Source organism: Myotis lucifugus, unplaced genomic scaffold, assembly GCF_000147115.1.
Source record: "Myotis lucifugus unplaced genomic scaffold, Myoluc2.0 scaffold_40, whole genome shotgun sequence".
NCBI classification, from domain to species: Eukaryota; Metazoa; Chordata; class Mammalia; order Chiroptera; family Vespertilionidae; genus Myotis; species Myotis lucifugus.
This window is the reverse complement of record NW_005871088.1, coordinates 1,672,121-1,690,363: the sequence shown is the minus strand read 5'-3', so window position 1 is coordinate 1,690,363 and position 18,243 is coordinate 1,672,121. Positions and strand designations below refer to the sequence as shown.

Genomic DNA, 18,243 nt, shown 5'->3' with positions numbered 1-18,243 from the left:
GCGCCTGTCCTGCGACCCCTCCCCCGTTCTCTGAGGAGGTGGGCGAGGGGGGCAGGAAGTAGTTCTCAGTAATACGCCCCACGGAGGGCATATCTCAAGCCGAGAAGCCCCACCCAAGGTCCTTAAAGTATGACAGGAGCACCAGGAGAATGGATGCTGTAGTGCCCTCTGTTCTGAAGCCAGTGGACCCCAAAGTCCTCACCCAGGAGGGCCTCACACCTCCTTGCAGAGATGCTGCAGAACCAGGACCAATGCTGGAGGGAGCGCTGTTGCGCCCAGGACGTGGGGGGGGTAGAGAAGCCCCCCTTACTATGGGGTGTCTTCACCAGCTCAGATGATCCTGTGGAAACTGTGGGTTCTAAAAATTAGCTACTCCTGAAGATGCTGAGCAGCAGTAGGGATTTGGGGAGGTGTGGGATTGTGGTTGTCTGTCTACAGTTCCCTTGTCCACTGCAGGTGTTTTCACTTTCATTCCTCATTCTCAGTAATACATTCTACATCGCTATCTAGCTTGTGTGCATTACTTCAATACATGTAACATAAATATAGGTTACATGTGCTTATATACCCACAGATGTATGTGTATATATATATATATATATATATATATATACTAGAGGCCTGGTGCACAAAAATTTGTGCACTCAGGGGGTCCCTCAGCCTGGCTTATGCCCTCTTGCAGTGTGGGACCCCTCGGAGGATGTCCACCCCAGTGGGGACCCTCACCCCATGGAGGTTTTGCCAGCCTGGGTGAGGGGTTGATGGCTGTTTTTAGGCTGGCCACACCCCCTTTAGGGTGGGGGGTCCCCACTGGGGTGCCTGGCCAGTCTGGGTGAGGGACTGAGGGCCGTTTTCAGGCTGGCCAAGCACCCTGGCCACTTAAGTCCCAGCCTCTCCTTTTTTTCTTTTCTTTTTTTATTCTGGGATTTATTTCCTTCTATAATTGAAACTTTGTTGCCTTTAGCAGAGGCCTGTGGAAAGCTTGGCTTCCTCCATCGCCAGGGGCAACTCACTACTGCTCGCTCCAGCTCCGTGGCCATGGCTGGCTGAAAGCAGGTATCTGGGGTTTATTTACCTTCTATAATTGAAACTTTGTTGCTTTCAGTGGAGCTCAGAGCCGGGCTGTGGCAGGCGGGGAACCTTGGCTTTTTCCATCACTGGAGCAAGCAAGCCTCCTGCTCGCTCCAAATCCGTGGCTGCTGGCCGCCATCTTCGTTGGGTTAAATTGCATATAGTCGCTATGATTGGCTGGTGGGCATGGCTTAAGGCATAGCGAAAGTATGGTCAATTTGCATGTTTGTCTTTCATTAGTATAGGATGGAACATATGCATTTATATGTTTATTTCTATATGATATACTATCCCAGGTATTTTATAAGAGAATACTAACTCTTAGCATACATGATCTATTCTGCTACTCACTATTCTAATTAGTCTGTTCTTTACATACTATTCAGATAATAATTTTTGAAAAGCCAGCACTAACCCACCGAGATGGTTGTCAGGTGGTTATTAGCATAGACTCTGAATAACATACCTCAACTGTCCCAGCTTTCCCAAGGCAGTGGTATTCCCTTAAGGTTATTGGCATTTGTGGTCTGAATGCCCCACATTTGTGCCAAGATATAGAGCATAAGTTTAAAATCCTTCTTCCTATTTTCCCTGTCATCTGTGTCATACAGCCTATAGCCCCCCCAACTTCCCTACTCCCCCTACTCCCACCCCAGACACAAATGCCAGCTCATCACAATTTTCAGTCTCCCTTAGGGCCTGCTCAAATTTTGTTGTTCGGATATAATGGTTCATATTGTGTGCGTTTTTTTAAATATATTTCATTGATTTTTTACAGAGAGGAAGGGAGAGAGATAGAGAGTTAGAAACATCGATGAGAGAGAAACATCGATCAGCTGCCTCCTGCACATCTCCCACTGGGGATGTGCCTGCAATCCAGGTACATGCCCTTGAACGGAATTGAACCTGGGACCCTTCAGTCCGCAGGCCGATGCTCCATCCACTGAGCCAAACCGGTTTCGGCATTGTGTTTGTTTTAAGACTTAATTTTTTACAACACTTTTAGATGGCAGAGAAAAATAAAGATGATGGTATACAGATATCCTAGTAAGTCCTTACTCCCTCACATGTATAATGCCCCTCCGCTATTATCAATGTCCCCAACCAGAGTGGTACATTTTTAACAATAGATGTGCCTACACAGATACAACATCATCAACTTGGGGTAAATATTTATGGAGTTGCTGAGTCATATGTTAAAATTATGCTTACTATTCTAAGAAACTGCCCAAACAGCTTCCAATGCGGCTGTACTATTTCACTTTCCCACAGGTAATGAATGAAAGTTCCTGCCATTCCATATCCTTGACAGCATTTGGTGTTGTCACTGTACCAAATATTGGCTATTGTCATAAGTGTTTATTTATTGGGTGTGTGTGACATTATTAAGAGACACCTCAGATCTTCAGATGGCTGTTGCCAACAGCGGAAAAAGCACAAGTAAGCCTTTTGAGAGTTTTACCCAAAGCATCTTGAGCCTTCATAACCACGTGAGACAATTCCTTATTAGAACTCTATGTTTACATGGTTGGGTTCAGTTTCTCAAAGAAGCGAGACTCATCCACCCTCCCTGACACTCTTGTCCTCCTGATCAGGATTTGCCTTTTGTGTAAGGGAAGGGAAAGGTATTGCTGGATTCTGGGAGGCCCAGGCAGGTGGAGAAAAGGGGGGAAAACTCAAGCACTCCCACCTTCACTCTATTACCCTGCACTCAGGGACCTTCATCACTTGACTGCTCCACATGAATTGCTCCCAAGTCTTATTTTCCCCCTCCCCTCCTGCCCATCCATGGCAGTATACTCATTGCAAGTGCCCATGATCCAAACAAGCTCCCCACTTCCACTTTCTGCATCAAAAATATGCCTGAAGGATTCTATGAGAAAAGCAGCCAAGGCAGCACATTCATCTTGCACGTTTAAAAAATTTATCTGACTAGTGGGTGCAGAAGAGAGTGGGAAACCCATAGGAGGGACCAAGAGACCCATAGGGAATCTGCTGTCATCATCCAGAGGGATGGCAGTTTTATAGGGGCTATTGGGACACTCTGGACATGGACTGGAAATGGAGGTAGACTGGAAGAACTGGAACCTGTGGAGGGAAAGACAACAGGAAGAGAGGCCCCACCACCAGGTTTCTGACTTGACTTGGCAGGGTTGGGCCGGAGTGCAGGTGCAGAAGTCCAGTGACCCTTTTCTGAGATAAAGGGAAGGTAAGGCAAGGTTGTCCTGGAATGGGCAAGGCTCTTGGTCTACAATATAGCAACACTGCAGAGGGCAGGAGGAAGGTTCCTGCCTCACTGACTGGATCCAGAACACAACAGAAGCCTGTCTGATGACATCTGGTGGTTCTATGACAGGGCTGACCACAAGTCTTTGCTGAGCAGCAAGGTCATTTCAAACCAGTGCTCCCCCATGTATTATAGGCTGTGTATGCAGGATGCCAAAGTCTCACACTGGGTGCAAGAGAGGGATAGCAGAGCTTGGACAAGGCAGTGTCTACTCCAAAGGGGTTTGTGTCCTGGATGTCAATGGGAAAACATTCCAGAAATCTGGTATCTAGCTGTGATGACCCTCTGGTTGCTGAATCTGTGGCCTGGGACCCCAAACACCTGCACTGGAGCTAGAAATTAATGGTTTATGGAAGGAAATAAGGACATTCCCCTAAGGGGACCAGGATGCTTTTTTGTTGCAATATTCCCTGGAGCAAACAATCACAACACAGAGTCTTCAAATCCAAATTAAGGTCAGTTGACAGCTCACCATAGACCACGTACTATGCCCAGCAAGACACAGGAGTCATCTCCTCAAAGCCTCCCTGTGCCCTCTTGAGCTGCCATGTGTCCCTACCCCTTAATCAAAGCTAGTGTGTTCATTGGGTGGTGCAGATGTTAGAGTCAGCATATGAAAGATGTGAGTTATTCATGGCAACTCAGAGTGCATCCTCACCTGCTTTGCATCTTTGCTGTGGCCCAAACTGTGTTCCTGTCCCAGGCTTCCGCTTTCAATATTGACATGATTTTCTGGGCAGCTTTTGAACCTGTGCCTCTGAACAGCACTGTCCATGTCGTGGAGGCAGAGCCTTTCTGTGTCCATCAATGGCTCAAGGCCATTGTGAGGTCCCTGGAGGCCTTGCTCATGACCACACCTTTCAACTCCTACAGGCTTGTTTGCACTTCCCCCACAGGTAGTCTGCACATCACATATGCTTGTCCACAAGACTCCCGCTGACTTGGTCCATTGTGCTCTCACCATGAAAGCCGGTTCCTTTTTGGTACAAATACAATTCAGCCCACATTTGATGCCTTCTAGATGAAAAGCATTTCCATGTGTTTCTCTGATAAGATTTTAGAAGGGATTTTCTTATTAAAAATAAGCCAGGCTACAGGGACAAATCATATTGGAACAGACAGAAGGAGCCACCAGAATGTCCCTAAACTCTGATTATTGGCTCCATCTTTGTACCTAAATAACCTCCTTATCATTGCCCATTTGTATGTGTAATTAACTACTCTATTTCATGATGTGGTGCTAAATATCCACGTTTAACTGTTACCATAAAACTGTCAAACATACTCAACACTAAAGAAAACCATAAAAACTCCAGTTTTCCTATCACCCAGGAGCATTGATATGGTGCCTTATGTGCTCCATTCATTTTTTTCTTTTTTTGCTTCCTCCTTTTCTTTTTCCTCTTCCTTGCTTACCCACTCCATTCCTTCCTTTCTCCCTTTGTCCCTTCCTCCTTTACTTCCTTCCTTCCTTCATTTTTAATTTTCTTGCTGAAGCTCTTTGAACCAAATCTCAGATACCAAGTCAGCTCACTCCTACATACCTGAGGGTGAAAACTCAAGGACTTTAAAACATAATTTTTATCATCCAGACAAACCAACAATTCAGTGTATCTTCTACTATTCCTTTCACAGTCAGATGGCTGCAATTCTCCCACATATTTCTTTGTTTGTAATGAAACCAAATTAGGTTATACATTGCATTTTTCATGTCCCTTAATTCTGTCTGCCACTCCTTAATGAGTAGAAGCATATATGAATCATAAATGTAGATGTATTTCCCACAGGGGTATTAGTTTTCAATCTGAAACCACTATACATATATCCTGGAGGTGGCCAAGGAATTATAAGGATTGTGGATGTTGGGAGCCAGAATTCTCACTGATAGAGTAAAGGGTTAGAGATAATTCAAGGGAGCAGACCAGAGGTCCCTTGCAGTAATAATGGGTTAGAGCTGGAGACATCAGTATGAATTTGTGTTAAGCTTAACACAGTTACCTATGGTGACATATATATTTATAGATATATGTATATACATAGGCTAATAAACACACTTATGTTTACTTTCACTCTCAACTGAGACAGCTAGAACAAAAACACTCCAGGAATCATGAGCCCACCAAGTGCCCACATCTAGCTTTCTAATACCATTCTGTAATAGAAGAAGCAGAAATCCATGGGGAGGTGGCTTATGCTATGACTAGAGCAGGGAACAGATAAGACAGCCTACAACATCTTGTAGTGGCAGAAAGTGAGGTGGTGCTAAAAAATACAATACTGGAAGTAGGTCAAGGGGACATAAGAACCAAAGGAAAGAACTTCAAATGGCCAAAAAAGGAAAAAGTTGAACAAAAAAATAAAGTAGTATTGATTGTCATACAAAGCAAATAGCAAATATCATACTGAGATAAACCAGGGTTTGAGTAAATCCATAAATGTGTAAGAGTAGAAAAATCTCCCTTGGAGTACCTGAATTCTAAACCAATCATGTAGATACTCACTCTCCAATGAGGTGGGCCATTAGACCACTTTTTTTAAAAAAATGTATTTTATTGATTTTTTACAGAGAGGAAGGGAGAGGGATAGAGAGTTAGAAACATCAATGAGAGAGAAACATCGATCAGCTGCCTCTTGCTCACCCACTACTGGGGATGTGCCCACAACCAAGGTACATGCCCTTGACTGGAATCGAACCTGGGACCCTTGAGTCCACAGGCTGACGCTCTATCCACAGAGCCAAACCGGTTAGGGCATAACCCCACTCTTTAAGGGTGTCTTGTGTCTAGTGACTTCCTTCTAAATGGGAGGAACAATACTAACTTTATAGAGGAGATACCTGATGAAAACTATCTCAAGTTGGGCAAATCACAGACAGGGAGAAAATATTTTATGTCCCATATCTCATGAGGGACTCATGTCCCAAATACATAATTTTAACTACCTGATGGAAATAAACAAAACAATACAAATATATAACTGATTTAAGGACACTTCACCAAACAGGATATATACCATAGATCTCACACTAAAGAAAATAAAAAGCACACAAAAGCATGCTCAGCATCGTTTCTCATGAAGAAAATGAAAATCTAAACTACAGAAAATATTCAACTGCAAAGCTATCAGAATGGATTAGAGTCCCCAAACCTGAAAGTGCCAAATTTGGGAGAGGATGAGGAACTCTCCTTCATTGTTAATAGGGAAGAAAATGTTACAGCCACTTTAGAAGAAAGTTTGGCATATTCTTATAAAGTCAAACATGGACTTGTCATTCGATTCGGAAACCCTAGTCGTCAGTTTTATCAAGTGAATTTGGGGTCCATAAAAAACACCAAAGCGATGCATGATTAGAGCAGTTTGATGCATAGTTCCCAACCAAGTCTTCCTTCAAGAGGTGAATTCATTAATAAACTTTGATACAGCCACAAACTGAAACTTGGATTCAAAGCTGAAGCCACCCTCAAATGTTCCAGAAAAAAGAAAGGTTCAAAGGGAAGTTCTATCAAATGGTCAGCGAGAACTCATCAGACTCTTATGCTGACTTTTCCAAAGCATACAAAAGGATGGGCAATTGTACAACTCATCCTCCCAGGCTACCTTTCTTTTATTCAAAATCCTGAGGAATTCCCACAAACAGACCTTTTGGAACAAGTTCATTCACATAGCATAAAATAGCCTGTACATACTAATGGCATATTCAGCTCAACAGTGCATTATATGAACAAGCAGCCTATCAGCCTATATCCAATAAATAAAATGAGGATTTAATGTTATAAAAAATTCTATTGCAAATCCATGCACACAAAATACAGTAGAAAAAAAATTTTTCATGCCAATGGCTACAGAGATCCTTGCAAAACACACACACACACACACACACACACACACACACACACACAAACCCACAAAAAAAAAAAAACAGACAAACAAACAAAAAACTTTAATATGAGTTCAGGGAAATAACTTTGAACAAACTCAGCCAAAAGGGAATTTCCATTTCCTAAAATTGAGAGCAACCTGCTTAAGTGTGAAACATTAAAAGCATTTCCATTAAAGGCAGGGACAAGTCAGAGATGCGGGCTGTGGGTATAAAAGTAAATATGAGGTGTGAATATGGAAGAGAAACAAACAATATCTGTTGATAATATGGTCATCTAGCTAGAAAATTCAAAAATGGATGTCTGGATTACTCAAATATATAATAAACTGTATGGAAGATCACCATAGCAATAACAAAACCTTCCCACACAAAGCAATAACTAATTAGAACATGGAATACAAAAATCTCGTTGACCACAGTTATAAAAGCCAAAACTTAACCAAGAAGTATCCTAATTTAAAAAGAGTCAACTAAAAATAATACTGAGGGATTCAGGTTTTTAAAAAAAGCGCCAAACTAATAGAGCAGTTTCCATATTCATTCATGGGAAACACAATATTGCAAATATGTTGATTCTGCTTAAAATTTTACAAATTTAGTGTAATACAGGTGTTGCCCAAAAAAACAATTAAGCTTGAACTGATGACTTCTGCTCCCTAAATAAACGGAGGGAAAATATCTAAGGAAGAGATTGGAGGGCAAGGGCTGGGGGAGTATTCAACAATAAAATCTAAACAACTTAATATGAGCAAGCCCCTCGGGGACACAAGACTGGTGAGCTGGCATGTGTGGTTGAGGTGGTTGTGTGGGGGAGCTGGGAAGTGGTTGAGGACTGGCCTTTCAAAAAGTATCGTTTCAATAGATTATAAAGAATAGAGAAGGAGTAGAAAAGCAAGTATCAGAGTAAATCATGCATAGTAAGATTAGGTAAGCTTTCATAAAGTAACTTGTCTAGTATATGGAAATACATAGGACATAGACATCCATGCATATATAAAAATGTAAATATAAATATAAATATAAATATAAATATAAATATATATATATATATATATATATATATATATATATATATATATAGTGTATGGGCACCTATAGATATATAAACACGCCTGATCAACATTTAGGCTATATGTGTACACATACACTATATATCCAGATTTATACATGCATATACATATATGCAAAGATGTATGCATAAATAAAATTTATACAAACTAGGTAGAGTTGCACAATGTAATAATTACTATAAATGAGGATCAAAAAGAAAAAAAGCCTGCAATGACAAGCAAAGGTAGACAGATAACCCCGAAACCACAGGCCCTCTCCGAATCCCTGCTATAGCTCAGCGACTATACTGAAAGGAAACATGTAGAACACAATGTTTCCATGGTGCCAGGCGGTCTGGTGCAGAGGCACCATGGGAAGTCGGGGCAGGGGAGGCAGTTAGGGTCTGATGCTCCCCAGGGACCATGGCTCTGCAGCGCCCCCTCTGGGAACCGTGATGTGACCACGGTGTCCAAGCCAGGGCTGTGAGGACCCTCCAAGTAAGAACCGAGGGCTCCAGCCGCCCACACAGAGGGCCCACCCCGGGACCCAGCTCTGGTGCTCCTGTCAGATCCGGGTACCACAGGCGGGGCTGTCCGGCTGCACACCCCCGCCCACCTCCCGGACTCTAGGACCCAGAGGGACCTGGGGAGGCCGACACTTGGCCTGTGGGGCACAGACCAGGTCAGCACAGGGTGGGGGCCCAGGCCATCCAGCCCAGGTAGGGACCAGAAGGGGGGGCTGGGCACAAAGAGTGGAACTCCACCCTAGTCAGCAGGCCTGGGTGACCCCACAATTGGTGTCCGGAAGTGATGTCACTGACTCATTGACTTCCGCCTGAGAAGCCTGAGGGAGCCGAGCGCCATCTTTGGGAGGCCGGCTTCGGGTCGGTAGACCGGACAAGCGCTGAGGGGAGCCACCTCAGGTCGGCACCGGCGGGCCCAGGGTCTGCCTGGAATCAGGGTGAGGACCAGACGGAGGTCCCGGGGAGCTAGTTCTGCCCCTGCGGGGAGCCCTGGGGAGTGAGGCCAACAGGCCTCCCCTGGGGTCTTGGGAGTGACGGCCTCCGTGTGGGGGTCCGGCCTCCCGGTTCACAGAGGGAGGGTCCCAGGACCTGCAGGCCCCATGGTGAGGCCGTGGGCGGGACAAGGTGACTCTGGGCCTAGAGCAGTCAGTCCCGGGGGCCCCAAGGCGCGGGGTGACCTCAAGCTGCGAGGCCTGACTTCCGGGTCCTCGGGGTCTGAGACTCTCGGGCGGCTCCGTGTCACGGCAGCGTCTCAGGTCGGCAGAGGGGGTCCGGGACCTGCCGGGAGTCAGTGTGGGGACCCTGAGGGAGACTGGGGGCCTGGACCCCAGAACAGTGTCCATCGGGCAGGCCTCCTGGGGGTGGGGGAGGGGTGCTCTCATGCATTGTGCTTTGTGATTTCTGCATTGGGTCTGAGAGACACGGGGGGGTTGGTAGCAGGAGCAGGGCTTCAGGCAGCACAGGGGGGACCCCAGGTCCTGCTGCTGTCAAGTTGAGGACCCTGAGGGAGATTGGGGTCCTTCACCCCAGAACAGTGTCCATTGGGCAGGCCTTCTGGGGGTGGGGGAGGGTTGATCTCACGCATTGGATTTGGTGTAAGGAGAAGAGCCACAGGTCCGCTGAGAGAGAACAGATGGGACCCAGGAACCCACAATATAGGGGACCCCATAAAGGGCCTCCCCTGCTACAAGCCATGGGAGACCCCATGTCAGATGACCCCTTGAGGTGTCGCCTGACTGCTGCATACAGGTCTGAGATACGCTGGGGTTCACTGTAAGAAGCACAGCTACAGGACAACTGAGGGCACCCTGAATCCCACAACCAGGGAATCCCATAAACCCTACCCTGCTATCAGACTTGGGATGTTCCCTGGTGAAAGACCAAGTGCCGAGTTTCCTGACTTCTGTACCCAGCACTGAGTGAGACTCAAGACTTGGTAAAAAGTGTAGGGAATCACACTTCTAGGAATATTTCCCTAAGAAACCGGAAATACCAATGAGAAAGAATGTATGCACCCCTATGTTCATAGCAGCACAGTTTACAATAGCTAAGATGTGGAAACAGCCCAGGTGCCCATCAATGACCTGATGAAAAGGCAGTGGTGCATGTATGCCATGGAATACTATGCAGCTGTATAAAGACAGCATGGAGGGACCTGGAGAGTATCGTGCTAAGTGAAGTAAGCCAGTCAGAGAAAGATAAATATCACATGATCACACTCATATGTGGAATCGAAGTTACAAAGTAAACTGATGAACCAAATAGATACAGACACATGCAAGCATGGGACCGATTGGGGAATCTCAGAGGGAAGGTGGGGAGGGTCTGAAGTAATCAACCATGAACCTTGTATGCGTATAAGCGTGGCCCATGGACACAGATGATTGGGTGGTGAGGGTGGGGGAAGGGGACAGGGGTGGGGTGGAGGGGGTCATTTGTAATCTATAATAATAAAAGCATTATATGCTAATTAGACTGGACACCCTTCCAGACGTCCTTCCTCAGGAAGCCAGGGCCGGAAGCCAGAGTTGTGAGGGAAGCTCAGGTCTCAGGTGCAAGATGGAAGCTGGTGCCAACAACCAGGGCAAGGAAGGCCTACTCTTGCATAAATTTCGTGCATCGGGCCTCTAGTTCTTTCAATAATAAAGAATTACTAACAAATTAAAAAATAAAAATAAAAAAAGCCATATAGGGAATCAGGTCCACAGAGAGGAGGGCAGTAGTACTACACAGACTTAAGTGGCATTTAATGCCTTCACATCAGGGTCTGTGACACTGTGGGGTTTCGTACACTAACCAACCCCAGGGAGGCAGAGGAAGGACCCAGGACCTGCCAGGGTAACTATGTGGACCCTGTGTCAGGACAGAGGGGACCCAGGACTCGCAATGTAGAGGCTGCACAAAACCCCACCTTGCTCTTGGCCTTGGAAGGCCACAGGGCTGGTGACTGCATGGGGTGTCTCCTGATTTCAGCACTCAGGTCTGAGGGAGATTGGAAACTTGATAAATCATGTAGGGCCTCCCTCAGGTCCACAGAAGGGATGCAGAAGCACTGTCCAGAGTCAAGGTGCTTTTCCTGACTTTTGAATCTGGGTCTGACAAGCTCTGGGGTTCGGTGTAAGGATCAGGGTCTCAGGTGGGCAGAGGGAAGAGTCAAGGTGAGGACCCCCAGAGAAGACTGGGGGAATCCAGGAACCCTAACTGGAGGGGAGTCCACAGAAGTCTGCCCTGCTCAAAGTGTTGGGAGGCCCTATGGTGGATGACCATGCAGAGAGTAACCGCAGAAGCCCAGACCTGATGTCAGCCCTGGGAATTCAGGGGAATGACATATGTGGCAGAGGGGAGGACCCAGGTCATGCCCCGAGTCCAGGTGAACATGCAAAAGGAAGACTGAGGGACCCGGGACCCCACAACAGAGATGCCCCACATTACCCCTACTGTGAACCCTGGGAGGCCCCCGGTCCATGACCACATGCTCTCTTCCTGACTTGGGCCTCTCATGTTGACAGAGAAGAGATTCCAGCTCCAGCCAGGAGTCACCGTGAGGATCCTGCAGGAAGACAAGCAGACTCCACCCACTGAGGGCTGAGTGGTCAGGCTCCAGGTAGGCAAAGAAGGGCTGCAGGGCTCTGCCAGGATACCAGGTAAGTACCCGAGTTAGGACTCAGGAAGCCCCTAGCACACCTTGAAGTATGTATGCCTGAGGCTTGGCCAGGGCCATAAGTGTCCGCAGTGTCCCTGTTCCTGCCAGCAGCACATGGAAGCCTCATGGTAGGCCTGTGGATTTGGGTTCTTCCAGACTTCTACCTTAGGAGTGGCAAAGGAGGGTGAGGGCATTTTCTTGAAGGTGCTAGATTCAGGACAACATGGGAGGTATGCCAGGCAATGCTGGTAATTAAAGTGTGGGTCTTGAGTCAGGATGGTGGTACCTCCCACCCCAGTAAAAACAGGGATCAGCTGGCTTAGGCTCTGCTGGCACAACTGGGTCACTCGGCACGATAGTTAATGTGGTGTGTCTTAGAGTCCACCTTGGAGGTCACAGAGAGATGGTGGGCATGGCCTGCAGTATTCATTCTCAGTTCAGTGGAAGGGAAAGGTCCCAGGCACTCTCTGAGGGTGCATGGGTAGTGTGGAAGGAGGATACCACACTCCAGACAATGGGTGCCCTGAACCCAGTCTGTGCTGCTGTCAGCCCTGGGAAAGGCCTGGCATGGGTCTGCAGAGGTGGTTCCCTCACACGTTTGTCTGAGGGCACTCGGGAAGGACAGGGCCTTGGTCAGAGGGAATGGCTTCAGTTCATGCAAAGATGAGCTGAGGTTGTGGAAGGGTCATAAAGGTGTGAATCCTTTCTTGTGGGAAACTGCAGCTATGTGCTCCCAGAGAAAAGAGAAGAGAGCCCTCAGCATCAGGGAGTGTCCTGTCCTCAGCATCCAGATTCCCCAGGCAGGGGTACCTGGGTGTAACATGCTCTCCCTTTCCACATGCCTGCTCCTCCTGAGCTTTTCTCACTGAGGACAGTTATTCAGGGTGAAATCGGGTCAGCTGGATTCAGATCCAGGCCAGGCCAGGAAGAAAGGCAAGTATCCTGAGGCCAGACTAAGGGAACTCTGTACCCAGAACGGATGGGCCCAGGCCCTGGTGTCAGTTGTGTGGGAACCTGGACAGGGGTGTGGGGCAGATGGAGCTCCTGTTCACTTTTGTCTCAGAGCTCTCAGGAAGGTGAGGACGTTGGTGTGAGACCACACGTCCTGTCATCCACCGGATCCACATTTTGTCAACAGAGAGACGAGTGCCAGTTCCTGCCAAGAATCAAGGTGAGCACTGACGGGAAGCAGAGCACATGGGAATCCAGACCTACCCTGCCTCCACTGTCAGCAATGGGGAAACTCAGAATAGTGCCTGGATTACCTCAGCTCACTTCCTACTCCTGTATCTCAGGGAGGTGAAGCCTAAGTCTAAGTAGATTGGGCTCAGTCAGCAGAGAGTGGTCTGAAACCCTGCAGTGCGTCATGGTGAGAATTGATCAGAGCCTTAACCCAGTATAGATGGACCCAAATCTTCAGTCACCCCTTCTTGATCCTCTGGGAGAGGGACCACATGTGGGGCCCCCTCCGTTTCTTCACTGCAGTGTCAGGTGTGTGTGGTCTTGTTCTGAGAGTTTGACTTCAGGCCATCAGAAGGCAGTGAGGGGCCAAGCCCTGGCAGGGGAAAGGTGAGGATCCTACGTGTGCAAGGAGGAACCTCCCACCCACAGCAGAGGGGACCTCACAGAGTCCTGCCGCCACTCCTGTCAGCTTTGGGGTTCCAGGACTGTGCTTGCCATGTGCATGCTGAGGTGCCCCTTTGTTCCCTCCAGAAGAGGCCCCGGATTGGAAGAGGTGAAGGCCTTGGTCTACACTACATATTCTCAGGTCACAGAGCAGCAGGAGGCCAGGAAGTGCTGGGAGTTAAGGTGAGGTGCCGACCATAAATATGTCCCCATGGGCTCCCCACCCATGACTGAGGGTCCTCACATTGCCTAACACCTCCACACCCCACCGTCAGCTACAGAGCCCTGTGCTGTCCTTTCTATACCCTGAACAGTCATGTCACTTGCTACTTCAGGTTCTTAGTGGGCAGGCTGATCAGGAGTGAGCCCTGTGAGGCCCATGTACACCCCTAAAGGAGAGACCTGGAAGTCAGCTTTGTCAGAGCCGCCTAGGGTGTGTTTCTCAGCTCATGCCTCTCACACTCCCACTCTTCCCCAGGCCCGTGGTTCCTCATCGCCCATCTTCTGCCCACACTCGGTCACTGTTCGAGCACGAGTCATCATGCCTGGTCATCATATGAATGAGCCGTTGAAGCCTGAGGAAGACTTTCCGTACCCAATTGAGATCCCCCACTTGATGGCGGAGCAGCTGTTCTGGGCTATGCAGGAGGAGGAGGAAGAGGAGGAGGAAGATGTCCTTTCTCTCTCCTCCTCCCCCTCAGTCCTGTTTATAGACAACCTAGAGGAGGTGTCTGCTGCTGAGACACCAAGTCCTCCCCAGAGTCCTGAGCGTGCCTGCCCCTCCCCCCATGCCATGGAAGCCTTTCCATGTAGCCAACCTGAAGATGGGAGCTCCAGCATCCAAGATGAAGAGGGTCCAAACACTGAGGGAGGCCCTGAAGATGATGCTGATTCCTTGCTCCACAAAGCACTGCGTTCGAAGATGATGGAAATGCTGAAGTTCCTGCTCCTGAAGTATCGTGCAAAGGAGCCAACCACAAAGGCAGAAATACTGAGTAGTGTCATCAAAGAGCACCAGGACCACTTTCCTGAGCTCTTCAGTGCGGCCGTTGAGAGCATTGAGTTGGTTTTTGGTATTGTTGTGACGGAAGTAGACCCCAGTACCCATACCTATGTCCTGGCCACTGCCTTGGGGCTAACCTATGATGGGATGGTGAGCGATGAGCAGAAATTTCCCAACACAAGCCTCCTGGTCACACTTCTGTGTGTGATCGCCTCACAGGGTGATTGTGCCCCTGAGGAGAAAATCTGGGCTGTACTGAATGATTTAGGGGTGCATGATGGGAAGGTTCATTGGCTCTATGGGGAGCCCAGGGAGCTCATCACCAAAGTTTGGGTGCAGGAACAGTACCTGGTGTACCGCCAGGTGCCCAATAGCAATCCTGCACGCTATGAGTTCCTGTGGGGCCCCAGGGCCCACGCTGAGACCACCAGGGCAAAAGCCCTCCAGTTTGTGGCCATGGCTAATAGGGATTTCCATTTCCTCCCATGCCTGCCTGAAGAGCCTTAGTGCAATGAGAAACACTATGCCTGAGCCAGAGTTGCATCCAGGCACTTTCCAGGTCCATGTGCATTAACTTCTTTTGCTGGGCATAAAGTGTGTCCAATTTTCAACTCTGTGTTTGAGAAGAAACCAGTAGTGAGGCCCAGGGAAATGTTTAGGCTCCTATTGTGATTGAGAAATTTATGATTTATTATTTTGTGAATTGTTAAGGAAATTTTCTAATGTTCTTTACATAGAAGTTTTCATAAACTTTTAGCATGTAAGTTTGTAAATGACATTGATCACATATATATTTCTACATGTCCAGCTCAAGAGTAAGAGATTTGCTACTGTGTAATGAAAATTGGGACCCTTCCCATCCTAGTTTGTGATCCCAATCTAGATAACATGACATTATAATAGAATTTCCTTGTAAATGTGTATGAACTCAACAGTAAGATCCGTGGAGTTAAGAAATATTACAATAAAAGCAAAAGGTTGTTAATTTTTGCTTCTTATATCTTCTCATCTGTCTTTCCATGAAACAATTTATCTAGGGATCCTTGGTTCTGGCAAGAAAGTGGGGGTATTTCATCTGAATAAAGACGAACCCTGCTCAGTGGTTCATTTAATCCCCAGACATTCACTGAGCCTATGTCCTCTGGAAGGCCCTGTGTTAGTAGTGGGCACACTAACATAAGCAGGGCATATCCACCCACAGGATGATACTGTAGGAGCTGAAGTCATATAAGGAAGGGGTTAGGTGTCCCCTTAATCCTACAAACAAGTAACAGAACAGGTGAGGCGGTGGGCCTCCAGCGACCAGCACTCACTTGTGAATGGCCTTCATTTTTACCTCAGTGTACTTGCAACAGCATGGATGGAATTGGGAGAGCATTATACTAAGCGAAATAACCTAATCAGAGAACGGTAAATATCACATGATTTCATTCATATATGGAATATAATGAACGACATAAACTGATGAACAAAAACAGATCCAAAGACAAAGAAGCATCGACAAACCTCAGAGGGAAGGTAGGGGAGGGTGGAGGTAAGGCGGGGGAGAGCAACCAAAGGACTTGTATGCATGTATATAAGCCTAAGCAATGGACACAGACGCCAGGGGGTGAGGGCATGAGTGGGGGGTGGAGGAGGGTAATGGGGGGATAAGGACACGTATGTAATACCTTAGTTAAAAAATGATGTGCATGGCCTGAGCCAGGGTACTTGGAAAACTGTCATTCCCTCTGTTGGGGTTGATTGTAAAGAATCTCGGGGTGGCAGGGGCACATTGTGTGTCTTGGGTGTGAGAGGGAAGTGTGAAGTGGAAAATTGTCCTGACAAGTTCCTTTGGGATCATGGATAAACCAGAGGGGAATCTCCACCTGGTTAGTAAGAGTGGTTTCCTGCACGCAGTCTCAGTGCCATTGGACAGTATGAGCACTAGGCGTGTTATACCCATCATCTGCACAGATTTCTACAGAAATACAGTTACTGGGCCATGAGTAACATGATGGCCTGGGAGAGCCTAATTGGGATTGAATGTTTTATAAGTACCGCGCGCTAACCGATTGCACAACTGGAGCTCCAGGATTGAATGTTAATGATCTTGAGTGTGATCTGGCCAATCATCATCAAGGGGTAGATTCTGGGTGGGGGTGAAATGAATGAAAGCATTTGTTTGGATGAAAGAGCAGCTTGGACAGAGGGAAAGACTCTCTTTCTAGAAGCTTTGTGTTGTGTCCAGCTGTGAAGGCTCCCCACACCTGAATGTCAGCATACATCCATGAATTGAGAAAATTTACTGAGTTTTATTTGTGGAACATCCTTTTTGGCCAATTGGGTGTTTTATTCCCTACTGAGCTGTATATTCTCTAATAAAAAGGGTGTCCCAAAATTCACGCAAGAAGTAATTTTGATAGAAAATACAGGTTTGTAAATAAAAATTGTAAATTTTTTATATTGATTCATAAAGTATACAGTATAGGATTATGTATGAAATAGTATATCCGGTAAATGGCCTCCACGGTTTTGCTGGCACATACGCACTCTTTTGTTGAAATTTTCCATGACCGTTTTTACATAAATGTGGCTGAATTTCTATGAGGCTCATTTTCATCTTGATGGCTTGGTTAATCGACAAAATTGTCACATTTGGGTTTCAGAAAATCCATGAGTGATTGTTGAGAAACAAAAGCATCCACAACGTGTCACTGTTTGGTGCGGATTTTGGGCTGGAGGCATCATCGGACGATTCTTCGAAAAACGTGGCTCCTCAGGCAATAACAGTTAATGGTGCTCGCTATCGCAAAATGATAATCCAGTTTTACCCGATCCGCTATTCCATATATAACCCTATACTGTATAGTTTACGATTCAATAAAAAAATTTAATTTTTTATTATAAACCTGTGTTTTCAATCAAAATTACTTCTTGCGTAAATTTTGGGACACCCTTTATGAACTTGATAACAGCTAATCACTGTGCCAGAGAAGAGAGTAGAAGAGTCTGGGATAAACACAGTATCAGAAATAACTACTATTCATCATAGTTCCAATCTACACCAGGAACTGTGTGAGGTGCTTTACAAACAAGCCATACATTCCTGCGGTCCTACAAGAGGGCTATCAGATCCCCTTACTTCACAGAGGAAGAACCTGGGGCTCTTAGGGCCAGCTAATACCCCCAGGATCACATAGCTAGTAAGTGACAGACAGAGATTGGATCCCTGGTCTGAATTCCTCTAAAGTCCACGCTGTTCCCACCCATCCCAGACTGTGCCTAACCTTCTGACTTGTAAATCATTTTTCTTCTCAGTACTGCATGTCTCTCAGGCACCTGGGGCCAAGGCACTAAAAGCAGGCCTAAGGAAGGAAGGTGACAGTGCGAATCAAACACAATCTGGGTATCATCTGTGGCCTTTATTTACCAAGGTTCCTCCTGCCCAAGTCCCAGGGTCCCTTGAGAGCTTAGATGCTGGCATTTCTGTCCAGTCCATGCATTTTTCCACATGACAGCACCCTTCCCCTGTGTGCCCCCTTGTCCATTCCTGAATCCTGGCCTGTTTCTCACTGTTGCCTCCTCTGAAAGCTGCAGCCACTCATGGTGGAACAGCCCCAAATCTCCTACCCCCTACACCCCTACACTCCTCCTCCCCTGGCTTAGAACATGTCTACTC

At 47.0% G+C, this 18,243-nt stretch overlaps 1 protein-coding gene across 1 annotated transcript; it reads left to right on the top strand.

Annotated features, from left to right (window-relative positions):
- The first annotated feature begins 12,988 nt into the window (after window positions 1–12,988).
- On the top strand, window positions 12,989–15,089 carry LOC106696987 (melanoma-associated antigen 4-like). Its single transcript, XM_014454962.1, has 4 exons — window positions 12,989–13,029; window positions 13,667–13,762; window positions 14,058–14,122; window positions 14,281–15,089. The coding sequence occupies exons 1-4, from the start codon at window positions 12,989–12,991 to the stop codon at window positions 15,087–15,089; spliced, it is 1,011 nt and encodes a 336-aa protein (XP_014310448.1).
- Window positions 15,090–18,243: the final 3,154 nt, after the last annotated feature.

Coding starts and splice junctions, on each gene's coding strand:
- LOC106696987 (XM_014454962.1), top strand. CDS start 12,989: ATGGAGCTCCTGTTCACTTTTGTCTCAGAGCTCTCAGGAAG. Junction 13,763..14,057: donor AGGAAGTGCTGGGAGTTAAG/GTGAGGTGCCGA, acceptor ACTCTTCCCCAG/GCCCGTGGTTCCTCATCGCC. Junction 14,123..14,280: donor GTTCGAGCACGAGTCATCAT/GCCTGGTCATCA, acceptor CCTCCCCCTCAG/TCCTGTTTATAGACAACCTA.